Below are 15,747 nucleotides of genomic sequence, written 5' to 3'. Positions count from 1 at the left end.
GCCTCCCAAAGTGCTAGGATTACAGGAGTGAGCCACCGCGCCCGGCCGATTAATTCATAGTTTAATTTTTCATCTTCTAGATTAGGAATAGAGACAACTGAGAAATTAGGTAATTTACACACACACACACACACACACACACACACACGGCCTCCTTCAGGACCATCCATTGTTGCACGCCACATTATTTGAGCATATAAAAAAATGTTTCAAGCCAGGTGCAGTGACATGTGCCTGTTGTCCCAGCTACTTGGGAGACTAAGGTGGGAAAACTGCTTGAGCCCAGAAGTTCAAGACCAGCCTGGGCAACATAGCAAGACCCCATTTCTTAAAGAAAAAATAAAGTTTCAACCAAACATTCTCTTCTATACTTGCTCACTTAACATTCTTGTTATAGAACCAAATAGCAGAGAAAGCTCCTGTCACAACTGGCATCCATACTCTCAGGTCACCCAAACAAAAGGGAAGGCCTCAGCCTCACCTGTTCCTCTCATTGATGTGGGACTGACCACCTCGTAGGGTAGGACGTGCAGTCCCACATCTCAGCTTCAGGTCTGTAATTGTTAGACCAGCAGCACGAGATAAATAAGCCTGAAACCCTCATATGAGTCGGATGTCATAGGCCCCGGTCTCCTGAGGACCTGCTTTCCTGTTATTTTTCCATTCTTGTTGGGGCTCGGCAAGAGGAGAGCCTTCTAGTAACCACCACCTATGCAATACTCTCTTTACAGAATGAATGGAATAGCTGAATCATTTCAACCTCAGAAGTAGCTTGGGGTGTTCAATTAGTTATTTGTCCTATTGCTAGCTAAAGTTTCCTTTTCTTTTGCAGACGGCTAGCACCTTGGTTGTGGCTGACTCTAGAATTTCTGGAATCTACAGTTGCATAGCTTCCAATAAAGTTGGGACGGTGGGAAGAAACATAAGCTTTTATATCACAGGTAAGCCACACATCCTATACCCAGAGACAGCCTGGTGACTTCATTCTGTCTTCAGTCTTGTTTGCTTTTAGTGCATTTATAGCTTGAGTGATTTTTTTTTTTAATTCCACAGAATTGTCAAACTTTGAGTGCCTTCATCCTTGCTCTCAGGAATAGAATTCTACCTCATTGGATCTCCTAAAGAGTTATTTCCCCGAATTTTCTTTTAGAGTTATTTGTGTTTGTCTCCCTCCCAGACTGGATTGTGAATTGGGAATCTGTATGCTCATTTTTTCATTCCCTTCAGTACCTAGCACAGGGTCTGGTACATAGCAGTTCAATACCAATCAAGGAAACCAATTATAATGCATATAATATGATGACATTGTTTTTGGTTTTGTTTTTGTTTTAACCAAAAAGTTAATTGTTTCACAACTTAGGTAATTTAGACTTTTTGGGGAATAAGGCTCTATAGCCATCTGAAACTGAGCTTTATTAACAATAGTTAATGTGCTATTTTTTGATAGCATTTAAGAATTTTTAGCCTTAAATATGATGGTCTCTGCAAATCTTAAAAACCTCCAAGGTACACAAATGGCACTCCCTATGTCCCTCAATGGGTACAGGAAGGAAGTAAGTAGCTCAAAGTATAAAAACAATTGCCTGGCTCCACACTCCCCCAATTTCTGAGGAAACATGGGCAGTAGGCCAACTTTCTGGAAACTTCTTACTGAACGGGGCAGGCTGCAGAAATTGCCAGAAGGTCTCCAGAAAGAAATAGACAGGTCCAATTCCATGATACATATGCGTTGTCAGATCACAGGAGCCTCTGGCAAGTTAACCAAGCCCCAGAGAAGCTGTGCCATGGGAGATATCCCTGAGTAGATTCTCATAGAACATCAGGGCTGGCAGGGATTCCAGAGGCTGTTCTGCATCATAGCTCTTGTGTTTTCCAGATGAGCAAATGGGATTTGGAGAGGTGCATAGCAGAGCTGCTCTAGGCCAACTCAGTCCCTGTCTCTTATGTTAGAGAAGTGGAAGAGAAGTCATCTTTGCATCCATTCCAAATAGGACATGGCCTTTAGTTAGAGAAGGATTCAGATGGAGATTTCACACAGATTGGTGCTCTAATAAAACTCAGAAGATTTGGACTAGTTAAATACAAAGGTTTGCACTGTCCTTTAGATTTGGTTGGAAACAAGTTACTATCTCAACCCATAGTCAGAGTATGTCTGATTTAGAATACAAAAGACTGAACAATTCCTGTTTTGTTCTGAACATTCAATAACTTTGTAACAGTTTAATGAGCACTGTTAAATGGTACAGTTCAACTCTACTGAGCACTGGGAGGCGCATCAATGAAGTCCTGTCTTTCTAGGAACACAGTTCTAACACCAAGGAAACAAAGAAGAAATGTTAAATTACATACATCCTAGTATCAAAATTTATATGCAGAGGTCATGTGACAGATGAGCTTGCTTTCTAAAGCCACCACTGTCCAATAGAGATATAAGTCACAAATACCATTTAAAACTTTCTAGTAACCATGTTTTTTGTAAAGTAAAATTAATTTTATTGAACCCAATATATCCGAACTATTGTGATTTCAATATGTAATCAGTATTTTAAAAAATATTACACTGCTTCAGTTTTTACACTTAAATCAATTTAAATAAAATCAAATAAACTGAATATGCTTCAGTTCCTCTGACACAGTAGCCACATTTCAAGTGCTCAAAAGCCACATGAGGCTCACAGGTACCATATTGGACAGTGCAGCTGTAAGCCTCTGAGAAGGAAGCAGGACCTGAATAGGTAGAGAGAAGGTGGGATTTGAATAGATGGAGACAAGAGAACAGGCTTGCCCTGACATTTTCAGAGCCAAGACAAGAGTACCAGTGGAGGCCCACAAACCATACGTCTAACTACTGACAAGTTCTACATCAAGCAAATAAGCCATTAAATATGTTTTAGCCCCCTATGGACAAATATACTTTCATGATGACCTGAGAGGTCAGGATCAATTTAGAGCTCTGAGACTACTCAGATTCCAGACTAGATTGTGGCAGCACCTGGCGGTGCAGAAAAACTAAATCATCCACCTCCCCTCTGCGCCCCTTACCCTGTCCACACTGCAAGGGGCCATGCACCATGTGTGGTGTCTCCCAGCCCACACATCTGAGCTCTGCCCATGCCCCTCACAGACAGTTTCCCTTGGCCACTGCTTGCACAGACCCAAAGGTGTGAAAACTGACAAGCAGTCTGAGCTCAGGAGGCCGGACCTAGGGAAGAAGAGCCAAGCTAGAAGCAGATTTCAATCAGCCTTTTAGGGAATTCTGAGATCCCAGGGACCTGGAGCATGATACAGGAATGAAGTGACACAGGCTGTGGGTAGGCATGCTCACTTGGCCCCATAAACTCTTCACATTGTGGGAAGAGCTATGACCAGAACAGAGCTGCCACAGGGACCCTTCTTGCCTGGGTCTGAGGGCAGTACTGGAAGAGGATGTACCAAGAGAAGAGGGAACATCATGCTCACTTCCTTATTAATCAGTGTTCCCAAGGAAAGCTAACCGATGCCTAGCATTAGTCACAGCACCAACATCTGGCTAGCCCAGAGTCTCATCGCTGCATCATATTTCTACCCATGGTGTTGTTGCTGAAAGAGTCCAAGTTGATAAAGGTGATCACCTGCTGAATTCAGGCGGAAATTCCCTCCTACCTCTCACCATATTGTACAATGTATAACCATGGCGGGGTAGAAACCTCTTCTAGAGCCCAAGGCTTATCCATATTGGACAGAGTCCAAAAGAACAATGAGAATTCAATTCAGACATACCTACTTGAAGCTCACAGTTCTTTTCCTCTAGAAATCCAAGAGCTTTAATCTTAAAACTGACACAAGTTCAGCCAACCAAGCCCTCATTGCCTGGAATATACTTTCCCTTAATCCTTTTCTACCAGTCCTGAAAAGTTCTAGTTTTGATTGTGATATTAGGTTAACTTGCTTACATTCATTATTAGTTTTTAAATAATTATTATCTTTTTCTTACTCAAATCTTTGTCACTAGAGATGAGCGTAAAGACTCAGGAATGTTGTACCTCATATGCCTATTTTTTGAAAAAAATGAACATATATTTGTTCAGTGTTTATACTTGACTCAGTGAGGGTAATGCTTTAAAAGTGCCTGTCTGAAATTTTAATGCTCTACTTATCTAGATTTGGATCTTTACTGGTCCTCATTTCAATCATGTTGTCCCTTCTTTAAAATACAATGACTTGGGGCCAGGCACAATGGCTTACGCCTGTAAATCCCAGCACTTTGGGAGGCTGAGATGGAAAGATCGCTTGAACACAAGAGTTTGAGACCAGCCTGAGAAACATGACAAAATTCTGTCTCTACAAAAAGTACAAAAACTAGCTAGGCCTGGTGGCATGTGCCCGTATTCCCACCTACTTGGGATGCTGAGGTGGGAAGATCACTTAAGCCCAGGAAGGAGGTCGAGGCTGCAGTGAGCCATGATGGCACCACCACGCTCCAGCCTGAGTGTCAGAGTCAGACCCTGCCGCAAAACAACAACAGCAACAACAACAAAAACAAAAAACAAAAAGACTTTTAGTTGCCTTCCAAACTGATGAAAATGGTAAACTGTGGCCATTAGAATCCTTGACCGCTTCGACTCCAAACTTTGGCACACACTTATACATAGCATCCACTTGAAACAAGCAAAGCTTCCTGGTAACCGTTCACTCTCTTTTTAAATAATGTTATTTCCACTCTTCAGTGGCAGTAGAGCCTTCTTTATTTTTTTACCCAACAAATGAGATCCCTGGCATCCTTTTAAATTCCTATGCTTGTCCCTTTCATGAACTTAATGCACATGCCTGATCCAATTGAGTTGAAATATCTACCCCCAAGTATGCACCTTTATAAATAGATTACACTGTCATCTAACCCTGGGTCGAATGCCTCTTCTGAGCAAGGGTTGATTCTTCTCCATGACACCTCATAAGATGCCATGGATGTGATAATATGTTAGATGGATGAGTATTATTTGGTAATGATGATGACAGTGCTGAATTCGCCACAGATACTTAAGTGTGGGAAGATTTCTTGTTTTCACTTTGAGGGTTAGAAGGCAATTCTTTCTTGGTCTGTTTTTGTACTCAGACTAAAAAAAAATCAACATGAATTAAGGAGAAAAATCCCTCCGGGTTCATTAAACAGTTGAGGACATTTTATTTATCGTCTTCCATGGATCAAAAGAGAATACCAAAGGGGTGAGACTGAGAAATAGTCATTTCCAAGAGGCTGTCTGATAACATAACAAATTAGCTTCAGTGACCATGTCCCCTATATAAGAAACGGGCCTCAAAACGAATTTGGTTCTTTGCTTTTCCTATGTGTGTGTTTTTGCTGTTTGGCTGGCACTCAGCATGACTATGGGTGTGTTAGCAATTACTGAGGGTGAAACAGGAACAGCACTGCTTTATCTCCCTGGCTTCCCAATGTCACTGAATGCGTTTTATTTTGAGATTCCTGGTGGTGCTTGGCAAAGATAAACAAAATCTTCCATCAGGAAACCTGTGAGCTATTTCCACAGGAAGTTTCAAATCACTAAAGTAAATAGAAACTCTCTACACGATCTCAATGGTGTTACTTGGGCTCACTTGGGTTCTACCTACCAGGATGAGAGCTCATAAATGGAAAGTCTGTGGTCTTGTAAGAGCTGATGGCAACCAGTGCACAATACCTCTGCTCTAGTATCTGTGTAAAAGTTGATGGCTGATGTTTTACTCCTCATGCTTGGAAAATGTCCCAAATATAAAAAGATGCTGAATTAGAGCAACTATTTCTGACACCTTATTGTTATCTTAAAAGTGACTGTCAGCTGCCCCTCCTGCATCTTCTGGCACATTCTTAGATTTTCGTTTTAAAAGCAGGAAAACCTCCACTGGTATCCTCTCTCCTCAGCCACTGACGGCTTCGTAAGTCACTGTTACGCCCCGCTCCCAGGTTCCAAATGAATACTTTGGCATTTCTTCAGACGTGACACTTTATAATAAAGCCAAAGCTCAGAAAAATCAGAAAAACAAGCAAAGTGAGATTTAGGAAAGAGTTGATATGATATCTAATTTTGGACTATTGTCCCCTTAACGTTTAAAGGTTTCTTTATAGCTTTGTGTGCAAAGTATAATAATAATAATAGCATAACATAATGCTTTTCATCTTCAAAGCACTTTGTAAGATGTTGGCCCAAATTCTTTGCTCAAATGCAGATACACCACTAGTAGTAAGCAATGGGAAGGTTTTGAGAGCGGGTCAGTTCAGGGCCGGCAGACTTTTTAAAATCCTCCCGTGAGATTGGCCAAATGATACTAAGGAACTCTCAGCCCCAAAGTGGACTGACAGCCCAGGTGAGGCATGCAGGGGGGAAGAGCTCATGGGGTGTTGACAGAGACACCTGGGAGATGGGGGTGAAGGTGCCCAAAATATCTGAGACAGGTCTCAGTCAATTTAGGAAGTTTATTTTGCCAAAGTGGACAGCCTCAGGAGCTCCTGACAACATGTGCCCAAGGTGGCGATTGAGGTACAGCTCGGTTTTATACATTTCAAGGAGACGTCAATCAATATGTGTAAGATGTACACTGGTTCCGCCTGGAAAGGCGGGACAATTCAAAGTGGGGAGGGGGTTTCCAGGTCATAGATAGGGGAGTTCTGTTCTTTTGAATTTCTGATTAGCCTTTCCAAAGGAGGCAATCAGGTATGCATTTATCTCAGAGAGCAGAGGGATGACTTTGAAGAGAATGGGAGGCAGGTTTGTGCTAAGCAGTTCTCAACTTGACTTTTCCCTTTAGCTTCATGATTTTGGGGTCCCAAGACTTACTTTCCTTTCACAAAGATTAGCTGGAGATCGACATTGGAGAAAATGGCTTTTAATGATATAGCCACCTTCAGAACATGTTTAAAATATTTTTGAGAGTAAATTTGATTTTTAAAATTATTCTCTTTACCCCTCTATCACCCCCATTTTAGAATCTGGCAACTCTTCCAGATTAGTTGTCCACATTTTCAGAAGAAATCTTTGCTCTCTCAGGTCTAAGTAGAACCATCCCCATGAAAGAAGTCCTGAGTAAATCAGTGGGCTCCTCTCTGGCCCACTGTGCCACTGGCCCACTGTGGTCTTTGCTGGACCAGGGCAAGTAATCTGGGACAGGAGCAGGAGGAGGGTAGTGAATAACAGTTACTTCTCACTGCAAAAGTCTAGGACTAAAGTGGAATTGATTGGCACTTTACCTAGGACTTCCTATTTTCACTTGTTTGCAAACTATTTTGGATAAGTTTGACCATAAGTGTGCCTTTGGTTTTTAGGACGAATTGCTCTTATGTTACTTCACTATTTTGCCCACTTGCCAGTGTCACTTGCCAGTAGTAGTACTGTGCATCATTTTAAAAATAGGAAATGAGGCCGGGCACAGTGGCTTATTCCTATAATCCCAGCACTTTGGGAGGCCGAGAAGAATGGATCACCTGAGGCCAGGAATTCGAGATCAGCCTGGCCAACATGGTGAAACCTCGCCCCTACCAAAAAGTACAAAAATTAGCCCAGTATGGTGGTGCATGCCTGTAAACCCAGCTACCCTGGAAGCTGAGGCAGGAGAATAGTTTGAACCCTGAAGGTAGAGGTTGCAGTGAGCTGAGATCATGCCACAGCACTCCAGCCTGGGCAACAAAGCGAGACTCTGACTCAAAAAAAAAAAAAAAAAAAAGAAATAAAGTTAACACCCAAGTTGGAAAAAACATGCCACTTTGAAGAGTAACTTCAGGTAAATCAAGAGAAAATGCATCCTAATAACTCTCCTCTTTTGCATTTCCTACCTCACTTCTGATAGAATGAACTTAGTTGATTCCCACCTGCTATGTTTGCTCATTTACCTTAAATACTCATTCTTTTTAATGCTGATGCTGAGAGAATTTGTGCACAAATGATTCTTAAGATCTTTGAATATCTCATTAAAAGACACTGATTTTTCTATGAACTGAAATTCTTTATTCTTATTTTATAGATGTGCCAAATGGGTTTCACGTTAACTTGGAAAAAATGCCGACGGAAGGAGAGGACCTGAAACTGTCTTGCACAGTTAACAAGTTCTTATACAGAGATGTTACGTGGATTTTACTGCGGACAGTTAATAACAGAACAATGCACTACAGTATTAGCAAGCAAAAAATGGCCATCACTAAGGAGCACTCCATCACTCTTAATCTTACCATCATGAATGTTTCCCTGGAAGATTCAGGCACCTATGCCTGCAGAGCCAGGAATGTATACACAGGGGAAGAAATCCTCCAGAAGAAAGAAGTTACAATCAGAGGTGAGCACTGCAACAAAAAGGCTGTTTTCTCTCGGATCTCCAAATTTAAAAGCACAAGGAATGATTGTACCACACAAAGTAATGTAAAACATTAAAGGACTCATTAAAAAGTAACAGTTGTCTCATATCATCTTGATTTATTGTCACTGTTGCTAACTTTCAGGCTCAGAGGAGATGCTCCTCCCAAAATGAGTTCGGAGATGATAGCAGTAATAATGAGACCCCCAGCCCCCAGCTCTGGGCCCCCCATTCAGGCCGAGGGGGCTGCTCCGGGGGGCCGACTTGGTGCACGTTTGGATTTGGAGGATCCCTGCACTGCCTTCTCTGTGTTTGTTGCTCTTGCTGTTTTCTCCTGCCTGATAAACAACAACTTTGGATGATCCTTTCCTTCCATTTTGATGCCAACCTCTTTTTATTTTTAAGTGTTGAAGCTGCACAAACTGAATAATTTAAACAAATGCTGGTTTCTGCCAAAGATGGACACGAATAAGTTAATTTTCCAGCTCAGAATGAGTACAGTTGAATTTGAGACTCTGTTGGACTTCTGCCTGGTTTTATTTTGGACTATTTCATCTGCTCTTGATTTGTAAATAGCACCTGGATAGCAAGTTATAATGCTTATTTATTTGAAAATGCTTTTTTTTTTTTTTTTTTTACATTAAGCACATTAATCTTGAACTGGAGCTTCTAAAATGGGCCCCAGGGGTGCAAGATGTTGGTGTAATTCAGAGATAGTAAAGGTTTATCGCAGTGTGAATTATAAGAGTCCATCCAAATCAACTTCCCCTCCCTCCTTTCATGCGATCCAGGTAATTATGCAGTTAGTGCCACAGTAGACTAGCCTAGCAAAAGGTTTGCTCCTTGCTGTCTCTGACTGCACTGCACAGCTATTGATGGCACCTGAAAGAAAGTGGATCATGCCTTAATTTTAAATATTCCTGTCCTCTGGTTATTATTTTAAGGAACTCTATCATGTTAAAATGACAGTAATTCAAAGGTGTACCACAATCAATTTATCAAGGAAATAAAGGCTATTGCAACCAGAGAATTAATGCATTCTTCTAAATGTAAATTTAAAATTTGCCCATTAAAAAGGTCCACTTTCCCCATATGCAAATGTTAATAGGATTTTATGGGGATTAAGAAACGACAAAACTGTAGAAGCAGAATTCAAAGTAATTTTAAAAATACACACCAGTTTTAAATCAAGAGAAGTTGTAATTTCTTGTTTTAAGCTTGCATTTGAGGGAAAATAACTTTTTCACCAATTTAATATGCATTGTTCTGTTGTTTTTATTTATGATTGATCATTATATGTGACTTGCATAAACTATTAAAAAAAAAAAAACAAAAACTATAATGACCAAAATAGCCATGGCTGAGAAACACAGTGGCTGGACAGTTCAATAGGAGGTGACAATATGACAACTTCTCAAGCTTGGGAACTCACCAGACTGTTTCCTCCTTTAGGTAACAGACTCTGTCCCACGGCTAAACTTGTCTTTCACGTGGGAATTGCTTTTGTCAAACGTGAAAGAGTAAACAATAGCATTTCCCCAGAATGCCAGTTTTATGGAGCCCCAAATGCTCTGAAAACAATTAGTAACCTGGAAGTTGTCAGCCCAAAGGAAAGAAAAATCAATTGTATCTTGAAATTTTACCTATGGCTCTTTGGCCTGGCGTCTTTGTTCATTATAAGTTAGTGTGTTCCTTCAGGAAACAATGCCTTAATACCATAGAACGAGGGGGCCTTAATAGCTGCTAACATTAAAAAAGCAAATAGGATGATTGAGGGATCCTTATGAAAACAAAATGGTGAATTGGACATGCAAAACCTACCATTTCCTTCCCCAGTTGCAATTTTTGTGGAGAGGGGAGGATGTTAGTATTTACAAAAGATGATTTTAAGAACTTCCAAGAGATGAGTAGAAGAATTCCAGAGAGTGTTAGTTGTTCACTGTGTAATTAATCCTTCCGGAGAGTCTTTTTTTTTTTTTTAAAGAAACTTTTGGGTGGGTTTTGTTTTTTATTACATACCCTAAGGGTATGTTAACCTGGGGTATAAAGGGAGGTGAAGATAACAGAGGGGGTGGGGGGAAGAAGAAAAAAGGAGCCTAAAATGGGGAATAATTGAAATGGAATAGGGGGTGTGAGGCTGGTTCCTCAGTCCCCATTCCAAACGGAGGATAGAAGCTGTGTATTTATGTGACCTGGCAGATCTCTGGGGCCGTAACACTGTAAAGTAAAATAACCTGGTGGGCAGCTATCTTTGGCTACTGATAACCAGCACAAATGTCTGTTAATTCTGATGTTCTCAGTTTGAAGGGATCAGCTACACTGTTAAACTTTGGAAAGCCACTACCTACTTCCATTAAGTAACTTAGGTTTTGAAATACGGGTTCAACGCACCAGCCTTATTCAAAACGTCAAAATAGATTATATATAATGTATAAAGTAAGAATTGACAAAATATGATTCCTGGGTTGATTGATCATTTAGAAACTAGCCAAAAATGAGATTTTTAACATAGAACATTTTTCAGAAATGGGTACAAAGAAAAATGCATATTACTGTACATTTCAGAATGTTTATGTGAACCTTGTATTTAATTGAGAGTCCCATGTACATTCTGCAGCCTTTTTGCTGCTTCTATCATCTGAAGTTTGTGTAGTACAAATAAGGCCTTTGAAATTCTTAATGACATTTATGTTAAAATGTTCTCTTCTCTTTAAACATCGTTTTCCAATCCACCTGTCAGGGAGTCCAAATCCTGTCTGTGTTGATGATGTTATATTTTGTAGCTAGAAAAACTATTTTAGTGTTGTGGGCCCTATATTCAGACTTGCTTTTTATAAGACCTATGGGCAGTGATAGATTATTTTATCATATTAATGCATGGGAAATAGTGTGCTGAGGAAGCTATTAAAAGTATAACTCAGTGAATTGGGTCTGAGTTTTAAATAAGATATTTCAAAATTGGCTTGCCACCATAAAAGAGACTAAAAAATAATATGATATGGTTCTTTATGGTCTTGTCATGTTTCGCTGATATGTTTGGGGTCTTTACTATGTAAAAAAAAATGCCAAAATTGTAATGAGCAAGCATGTACAAGTAGTCATAAATCAAAGGTTTTAAACAGGACTGCAGTTTCAATTAGGAAAAGCTGTTTGACAGATAGCACCCAATGCAAAAACAGAAATATTGTAATGGTTCTGCGTAGGGGGCAAGACAAGATAGGAAAGACATGCTCAAAGAGGCAAAAGGATCATTGCTATCATTCATTCCATGCCAGTTTGAAGAAGTTTCTATACATCAGAGCCCTTCCTTCAACACACTTTTTTTGCCTTCAGATTTCATTTTTTACAAAATGAGAAGACTAATGATAAGCTACAGAAATCAAAATTTATTGAGAAATCTGTTTCTCCTAACAGGTAGTAACCCTGCCATGATATACTTCTTCAACAATGTTATAAAAGTTATATGATAATACACATTTTAACCTGGGATTTCTAAATTGCTTTAACAAATGCTAATCCTGAGAGTTGCCCTGCAGGACTCAAGAGAGAAAGGTTTGGGGACTTGGCAGAACCCTGCAGGGACATGGAATCAAGGCCATTGCAATGTATCATCTTTGTAGCATCGTCATCACTCCTAAGCTGCCTTCACAGTTTTAGTACACTAAGATGAGGAAATCAAAAACGGGCAGAGAAAGCTCATACTGTATAATTGAAGACAGTAACAGAGAACGTGTCAGTTATGCCAAAACTCTTTTGATTTCTGTTCCAGGATCTCCAACAAGAGGGGAAAGGAATGACTTGGGAGGGTGGGAAAGATATTAGGAGTTGTTTTTATTTTTTACCTTGGAAGCTTTAGCTACCAATCCAGTACCCTCCTAACTAGAATGTATACACATCAGCAGGACTGACTGACTACTTCATTAGAGATATACTGTACTCATTGGGGGCCTTGGGGGTACTGCTGTTCTTATGTGGGATTTTAATGTTGTAATGTATTGCATCTTAATGTATTGAATTCATTTTGTTGTACTATATTGGTTGGCATTTTATTAAAATAAATTGTATTGTATCATATTTGTATGTTTTAAGAGAAAATAATATAAAATACAATATTTGTACTATTATATAGTGCAAAAACTACAAATCTGTGCCTCTGCCTCTTGAATTAATTCTTTGGTTGCTTGCATTTGGGAAGGGAATGGAGGAAGGAAAGAACCAATAAAGCTTTCAAAGTTCAAGAAATTCTCTTGTTTGGTCTGCTGCCTTACAACTTAGGTTACTGACAGCTGAGTAACACAAACATGCCCCCACAAATACATCAATAAAAACACACAAAATTGTATTAGCCTATCACTACAACACTATATATAAAAATTCATTACAAGACTATACACAAAATCATGTTTTTTATTTATATCTCCTGAACTATTATGCAAAATCCTTGAGTTTTAGAAAAGCTTCTCTCAAAAAAGGAAGGAAACTAGCTAGCTAGGCAAAAGCCTTTGTATTGAAATCTAAAAATATAAAATCTAGTCCTTGATTTCACTGTGTTGTAATAAATTTCAATTTATTGTAGCATCTTATTAAAGTGGAAGCAGCAGGTTAATGATTGAAGAGAAAGTGAACAAAATGCAAATGAAACCTAATAGTTGAGTTTTGCTGTTTCTCTGTATATTTTAAATGTTGATATGCATAGACAATATGAGAATAAAGTTGACGAGTAATCACAACTCCCTTTCTTTCTTCATTAGATCAGGAAGCACCATACCTCCTGCGAAACCTCAGCGATCACACAGTGGCCATCAGCAGTTCCACCACTTTAGACTGTCATGCTAATGGTGCCCCCGAACCTCAGATCACTTGGTTTAAAAACAACCACAAAATACAACAAGAGCCTGGTAAGAGACTTTTTTCTTGAATTTATTATTTCTCATCTTTCATCAGTCCCTTTTTCCTTTAACATTCCCGTCACCTGCTTCCAGTATGTGTAGACCTACTTGCTGATAGAGCCCCAGACACCCGGATCTGGTTCATGCTGATACCAACTTCCAGTGAGGAATATTTGGGCCAGTTCCTATGCAGACCATATTCCTAACCGATAGAAAGATCCTGCAGAATCTATTCAGCTGGAATGCTTTAAATAGTGCCTTCAGAAAGAAATGAGAGGAGCCATGTAGAAAATGATTCAGTTCACCATGACAGCTGGGAAAGTGAGGAGTTAGTTTCTTGGCTTTGAGGTATTGCAGAACTTGGAACAACTGGCATATATGAAGTTCAGAAAAGTAGATTTACAATCTCTTTTTCTTTTTTTCTTTTTTTTTGAGACGGAGTCTCACTCTGTTACCCAGGCTGGAGTACAGTGGCACCATCTCGGCACACTGCAACCTCCACCTCCTGGGTTCAAGCGATTCTCCTGCCTCAACCATCCAAGTACTTGGACAAGTAACTGGGACTACAGGCATGTGCTGACACCACGCCAGGCTAATGACCACGCCAGGCTAATTTTTGTATTTTTAGTAGAGACAAGGTTTCACCATGTTGGCCAGGCTGGTCTCAAACTCCTGACCTCAGGTGATCCGCCTACCTTGGCCTCCCAAAGTGCTTATAGGCACATGCCACCCAGTCCAGCCGATTTACAGTCTTTTAAATTCATCTACGCAGATGTTAAGGATTTGGTAAAAAGAAGACTTTTTAAATTATGTTTGATCGTACTAGTAAAAAAAAAATAAATCTACACGAGTGGGTATAGGTTTATTTTCTTTCAACAATACATATAGTGCTATGGGGTCCATGGGGAATTGGTTCCAGGACCTTCTGCAGATTCCAAAATGCACTGATGCTCAAGTTCCTTATATAAAATGGCATAGTATTTGCATATAACCTATACATATCTTCCTGTATACTTTAATCATCTCTAGGTTACTTTTATTTTTATTTATTTATTTATTTATTTTTGAGACGGAGTCTCACTCTGTCTCCCAGGCTGGAGTGCAGTGGCTCGATCTCGGCTCACTGCAAGCTCTGCCTCCCAGGTTCAAGCGATTGTCGTGCCTCAGCCTCTCGAGCCAGCTGGGACTACAGGCGCCCGCCACCACACCCAGCTAATTTTTTTTTCTTTTTTTTTCTTTTTTTTGAGATGGAGTCTTGCTCTGTTGCCCAGGCTGGAGTGCAGTGGTACGATCTCAGCTCACTGCAAGCTCCGCCTCCCGGGTTCACGCCGTTCTCCTGCCTCAGCCTCCCGAGTAGCTGGGAGTACAGGCACCCGCCACCTCACCCGGCTAATTTTTTTGTGTTTTTAATAGAGACGGGGTTTCACTGTGTTAGCCAGCATGGTCTCGATGTCCTGACCTCGTGATCCGCCTGCCTCAGCCTCCCAAAGTGCTGGGATTACAGGCGTGAGCCACCGCACCGGCTCTAGGTTACTTTTAATACCTAATACAATACCTACACATCAATTCTGTGACAAGTTCTTTGGTTTTTGGAACTTTGTGGAATTTTTTGTTGAATTCACAGATGCAGAATCCACAGATACGACTGACTGTACTCTTTTTTTTTTTTTTTGAGACGAAGTCTTGCTCTGGGCTGACTGTACTCTTAAAAACAACGAGACTTAAACCATTAAGTATAAACACTATTGCCTGCCTCATAATTCTGTGGTTAAATAAGAGTCCATTGAAATTATTTATGATTTTAATTGATATTCATGTTTTATTAAAAATAAAATTGCCATTTATTTGCAATATTCCAACAACCTAAATCAAATAAATAGCAATATGGAGTAGTCCTTAAATGTGAGTCCTCTACACAAAATGAAACCTCCATTTGAGTTTGATGCACAGAATGGGGTTGTGGTATAACAACTCCAAATTTTAAGATATCTGCAAATGTCTTAGAGAGACCTTACACTGAGCAGGTTCAAAACCAATCACATCACTTCATTTTTCTCCATAAAGTAGCACCTCCTCTTATACTGACATCAGATATTTAATCATCCAAACTAGAAGGTGATGGCCTCTCCTTTACCCTCTTCATCTAATCAATCACCAGACTGAGCAGATTACACCTACTAAATACTAAATACTTCTCAAATCCATTCCTTTCTCTGCTTTCCCATTATTCTCTTGGTCCTGGCACTCATAACCTAGCCTCTGAACACCTTCAGTGGTCTCCACACTTGTCTCCCTATCTATCTTTGTATCTATTTTCCACACAACAGTATAAAATGCAGCTGTGAACATGTCATTTCTCTGCTTCAATTCTTCCGCCGGCTCCAACTCTTCATCTCTAACACACTTTGATGAAGTTCAAGAATCTGACAGAGAATGCCCTCAACATTTGGCCCCTGCCTACACCTCCAATGTTATGCTCAGCGTCGCCTGCCTTGAACTTTCTAACTTTATATTCCAGCAATGCCAAACTCTCGTAGATCAC

The 15,747-nt window shown here is 40.1% G+C and overlaps 1 protein-coding gene across 6 annotated transcripts in view; it reads left to right on the top strand.

The window, feature by feature from the left end:
* Positions 1 to 15,747, top strand: part of FLT1 (fms related receptor tyrosine kinase 1) — a 196,101-nt gene that overhangs the window by 97,854 nt on the left and 82,500 nt on the right. For 5 of the 6 annotated variants that reach the window (XR_013407803.1, XR_013407805.1, XR_013407804.1 and 2 more), the window contains exons 12-14: positions 833 to 941; positions 7,990 to 8,298; positions 13,068 to 13,214. Coding sequence is in view for 2 of the 6 variants with exons in the window: in XM_001117928.5 (XP_001117928.4) it covers positions 833 to 941; positions 7,990 to 8,298; positions 13,068 to 13,214 (565 nt within the window). In the remaining 4 variants the exon portion in view is untranslated. Of the gene's footprint in view, positions 1 to 832; positions 942 to 7,989; positions 8,299 to 13,067; positions 13,442 to 15,747 lie in introns of all 6 variants that reach the window. The other variant, XR_013407806.1, reaches the window with a different exon arrangement.

Source organism: Macaca mulatta, chromosome 17 (assembly GCF_049350105.2).
Source record: "Macaca mulatta isolate MMU2019108-1 chromosome 17, T2T-MMU8v2.0, whole genome shotgun sequence".
Taxonomy (NCBI): Eukaryota; Metazoa; Chordata; class Mammalia; order Primates; family Cercopithecidae; genus Macaca; species Macaca mulatta.
This window is presented reverse-complemented; position numbering and strand designations above follow the sequence as displayed.